This window comes from Chaetura pelagica, unplaced genomic scaffold, assembly GCF_000747805.2.
Source record: "Chaetura pelagica isolate M959 unplaced genomic scaffold, ChaPel_1.0 scaffold938, whole genome shotgun sequence".
In the NCBI taxonomy this organism is placed as follows: domain Eukaryota; kingdom Metazoa; phylum Chordata; class Aves; order Apodiformes; family Apodidae; genus Chaetura; species Chaetura pelagica.
The window spans coordinates 642,335-647,220 of record NW_009954221.1 but is presented as its reverse complement, the minus strand read 5'-3'; the positions used below and the strand labels follow the sequence as shown (position 1 = coordinate 647,220).

Below are 4,886 nucleotides of genomic sequence, written 5' to 3'. Positions count from 1 at the left end.
GCTCACCTGTTACCCCTGCCCAGCCCTGGCAGCAGCGCTCCCTGCTCACCTGTTACCCAGGAGGCAGGCACCACGTTCTGTTGTCCTCTGGGCATGGGCAGTTCTTCCAAGAGCTGTCCCACCCCTCCCGGGCCCCGCCAGCCGCTTTATCTTGCCATTCAACGCACATAAGAGCTGGAAGGGGCTGGTGATGAAACCTCCCGGCGCCCGTTCGCCAGCGATAGCGCGTCCTGCAGCTGCAACGCGACACCCGGGAAGGGGTGACTTTGGTCTCACCCGACACGCTCCAACAACCCCGGCTTTCTGCCTGCAGACCAAGCAGGAAGGAGGCCCACGTGAAAAGCCAGGGGAGGATCCACCTGAGGTTGGACCTTTGGCATCTCCTACAGGTGGAGCAATCTGCCTAAACCTGCCAGAGCTGCAGCCGGGGAGTGAAGGCCCCGGCTGGCAAACCAAGGAGAGGGATCTAATCCACCTGGGAGCAGCTTCATGACCCTGCTGCACTTTGGGGCATCATTTATAGAATCCAAGAGTGTGTATGTATATAACATTTTATATTCTTATCTATTTTTTTTGCTATTGGGAGTCTCCATTCTCACCCTTAGTGCTCAAAGAGAAAAAAAAGCTTCTTAAATCCTATAGGAAAAAGGGGCCTTTCCAGCCCCTTTGTGTCCACTGACACATTTTTAAATCCTCCCCTGAACTCGGGGCTGAGCTCGGTCCTGCCTGTGCTCCCTGCCATGCAAAGCCCCCCCAGACACCACCTCGATGCCCTGGCACTGCCTCACTGCTGCAAGGAGCAGAGAACAGGGCCACACAATAGCCTGGCATCACTGCCCCACTCACACACCCAGCCAGAAACACTCAAACCTGTTTCTGGGGAAACCGTTTGGGTTTTAATACTTTTGGAAAGGGACATTAAGGAATTGGAAATCAGTAACAAACCACTTGACAGAAGCAACCCCCGATCTAGGAGATAATACTCAGTGAGGCAGCTGTTTCAACAGGTTTTGCCAAAGCAATCAGGCCTCATAAATCTTACATTTCTTTAAAAAAAAATAAATCAAGAGGACTGCAGATATAATCTGACCATGTGTCTGGGTATCCATGAAGCTTCGGACTAAAGAATTTTCTTTAGAAGGTTTTCAGCAAATTAAGCTCTTGGGAAGTAACAGGGAAAGTTTTCTCACAGAGAAACAACTGGCTGACAACACAGGATGTTGAAGGCACCAATTCCCATGGTTTTGGAACAGGAGGAAGGCAACAGCAGAATCCCATTCAAATCTGCCTGTCCTGGACTATTCAATATATTTATAAGGGATCTGGAGAATCATAGAATCATTGATTCTGGAGAAGTGCCACACACAGATTAACTATAGATTCTGGAGAAGTGGTGCCTGCACTTACTGCAGCTCATGGTGAGTAACCAGCCTCTCCTGGCTGGCTCTGAGGGGCTGCAGCTGGAGAGCAGAAGGAACCCAGGGCCAACAACACACCCCATGGGTGCAGGGAAGGGGCCCCTGGGAGCCACGTCACGCTCCAAGTCAGCAGGTCTGAGTTACAAATTCCAGTGTCTGTGGATAATGCCCTGGAAGTCATTGCTCAACACTGGAGAACAGTCAACAAGGAAACAGCTTTTTAAAAAATCCCTTCAACTGAGAAGTAGGCAAGATTTACTGCTGTACAAATGCACCTTGAACATCACAGGTAGATCTGGTCACCTTCACCGTGGCACAGAAAGGAGGTGATGCCAGTAAGAGGAACCAGCTTCTGGGAAGCATGGCAGTATCCTGGGAAACACTGTGCCACCCCAACAGCCCTTAGGCCAAGATCAAAATCCGTGCTGTGACAGCAACCCTGCCAAGACTCACTTGCTGCCTGGAGTGACACCATTACCTTGGCACTGAGACCAGAAGGAAAACTAAAATAGTATCAGGGGATTTAAGTAAAAAGCCAAGTTTGATTCCCAAGCACTTCAGAGTATGGAAAAAAATAATCCAGGAAAAGCACATCTGTTACCTTTGATTGACAAACTGCTCAAGTCCAAACCACAGGAGATGAGAATGTGCTGCTCCCAGTGAGATTTCAACAACATCAACAGCACCACAGCAGGCATGAAAAACCACCACAGCCCCTCTGAATCACTGTGAAACAAGCCTGGAGCACCCAGAATATCCACATGTGGCTCCAGCTCTTAAAAGAGCTCCAGCCTTTGGGAAGTTGGTCCATTCTTGCAAATACCAGTTGGGAGCAAAGTTTCACAGTTAGTCTGGATCCCATGTGAAGATATTTCCAACACAACATCCTGTGTTCCAGGCAGCAGGCAAGGCTGGTGGGTCCCATCAGGGATGTGACACAGGACAAAAGTCCTGGCACTCAGTAGCTGGGGGCTTGTAAGGAGAGCCCAGAGGAGCTCTGGCTGCCAAAGGCACTCCAGGTTTACCAACCCATCAACAGGTGACCCTTCCTCCTCTGCTCACTTGGCAGTACCCAAAAGCTCCAGTTGTGGCTGTTTTTTTCACCTTGAGATGCCACCACTGCTGCAGGAGAGTCTGACAATCTTGAAGAAGGTGATAGGACAGAGCTGGGCTCTGCTTCCAAGTAGTGTCACCAACTCACCCCCAGTCAACAACACACCAGGAGCAACAGCAGTAGGTCCCAGCCAGAGGTTTGCAGCCAGTTGCACCAAAGGAGAACCTCAGCCACCACCTCTCTAGCTCCAGCCAGGCCTGTGCCACCATATCTTCAGGCTGTGTGCCTGGCACCTGAGACTTGCCAGCAAACATTTCCTGAAGTCAGCAGGGGAAAGCTGAGGAGTGAACTGAAACCAGCATTTGCACAAACAACTCTGCCCTTTTATCTTTCCTCTTTTACTTCTGTGTGAACCCCAAGGACTTCAGCACCCTGCTTTAGGGCAGCCCTATAGCCCCACCACCACCACTCCAGTCCTGCCAGGGGGTCAGATCCCCACTTTTTCCACAGAAGTAGCCACAGGCCTCCAAACACCCTGAGCAAGGATGGGAAAAGCCTATTTAAGCAAGGAGGGAAAGACCACTACAAAAGCACAATGATCCTTCCTCTGCTTCAGCCTGAAAGCAGCAAGAGGGGCCAAGCCAGGCAGAAAACAATCCCATATCCTTGTAGGATCTCCAGCAGCAGAAGGGCTGGTAGTTTTGGCTACAGACAGGTGACATTTGAAGAAGGCTGTCTGCAGTCACACTACCTAGAGCAGACCATATGAGGTCTCAGGCTATGCACAAGCACAGCACCAAACCCCTTCAGGCCATTACATGTTGAGATTCTCTGCACAACAAACAACATTTAAAATGATAGATAGAGGAGGGGAAAGAGGCCAGTGGGACCCACACAGAAAATATGAACATGAAATCCTACCAAAAGCCATGATGACAAACAAAGATGTGTGAGTATTACCTCCCATCTCCCTGTCGAGTGGCGGGTCATCATCTGCCATGGAGAAGTCCAGAGATGCTCCTGCTATTTCCAGCATATCTTCATCACTAGTGCTGCTCTGGAAGCTCCCCCGTCGATAGCCTTTCTGATCCATGGCCAGAGCTTCCAGACCTGGAGAAAAACAGGAAATTTTTTAGAGGACAAGTATGAAGACTCATTTTCTAAACCAACTGGAGTGACACCCACTTTGTCCTGAGGACCAAGAGGCTACACTTCTCTCCCCTGTGAAGGACAGAGGCAGCAGTACCACCTGAAGTTCAGGGTAGAAGAAGCAACTGCTGAGGACAAAACAGGCATCCACAACTCCAAGAAGAGCCCAAACACTCGAACCAGCCCCTGTCTCAGCTGCCCACAGCTCTGGTGCACTGTCCTGTGTCACAAACCACCACGGATCCTGCGTGGGGACAGCAGAGCTGCGTGGGAGGGGGGACTGGGATCATCTGAAAATGAAGTGCCACACAAAGCCCCCCAACTGGCAACAGGGCACAACTTAACTAACTCCTGGGACTACAGTCTCAAACACAAGAGCAGCCCAAATGCCTCAGATAATGTTTTCCTCTATAGAAAACCAACTACATTTACAGGTTCTTGGTCTAAAAAGCCTCTCAGGTTGCTTTTTGTCCTTCCCACAGACACTTGAATCAGTTTCTACCCACTGATCACTACCAGACAGAGCAACCAGAAATCAGCAGGTAAAAACCAACTTGGGTGAACACTACATCTGACAAGGCAAGTGACAGCCAGTGATGAGCACTGTGGAAAGCCAGTGACAGAGGATGGTTCCTCACAGCAGAAATGCAGCTGTGATCTCTCCAGATGTGCCAAGCTCACCTGCCTGCCCTGCTCCAAGATGTAGTGAAACCAGCAAAACAACCCAAGTGAACAATGATCCTTAACCACCAGCATGTGAAGCTGCAAAAGGCAAGCTTGAAGGTGCTACTAAACTTCATCAATAATCTTAATAAAGCACCCTTGAGCTGCTGCTGGACCTAGGCATCTCCAGATGGCCAGACCATGACACAGGACCCATCATCTCTCTTCCACTTCTCTAGGATGGCAGAAAAACTACAAAAGCATAAGCTAAATTGGAAAAAAAAAATGCAGGTCTCACTCTCAAAAATAGTTCTTGCAACCTGAAAGTGAGACTCTTTTCATCTCAATGAGAAGACAGGCCGTGTTCACTTCTCTTGCAAACACATTTTTCAGGAGAATTACAGAGGAACCAAATATGCAGCTCAGCCTTATTTCAGGAAGGGAAAAAGCCAGCCAGCACTTGCAAACAGTATGAATTACACACTCTGCAGAAAGCACTTCCTATTAGAAAAAAAGAGCCACCACACCAGACAAAAAAAGTCTTGGCGTGGTAGGCAGCGAGGCACTGGGCTCTGCTGACCCTCACTGTGAACACGGTGTTA

At 49.5% G+C, this 4,886-nt stretch overlaps 1 protein-coding gene across 4 annotated transcripts in view; it reads right to left on the bottom strand.

Moving 5' to 3' along the window:
- CLCN5 (chloride channel, voltage-sensitive 5) overlaps window positions 1–3,565 on the bottom strand; it is a 20,536-nt gene extending 16,971 nt beyond the window's left edge. For 2 of the 4 annotated variants that reach the window (XM_010003441.1, XM_010003442.1), the window contains exon 1: window positions 3,422–3,562. In XM_010003441.1, the coding sequence (XP_010001743.1) occupies window positions 3,422–3,508 (87 nt within the window). In that variant the 5' untranslated portion in view covers window positions 3,509–3,562. Of the gene's footprint in view, window positions 1–1,764; window positions 1,768–3,421 lie in introns of all 4 variants that reach the window. The other 2 variants (XM_010003439.1, XM_010003440.1) reach the window with 2 other exon arrangements.
- Between the last annotated feature and the right edge of the window lie 1,321 nt (window positions 3,566–4,886).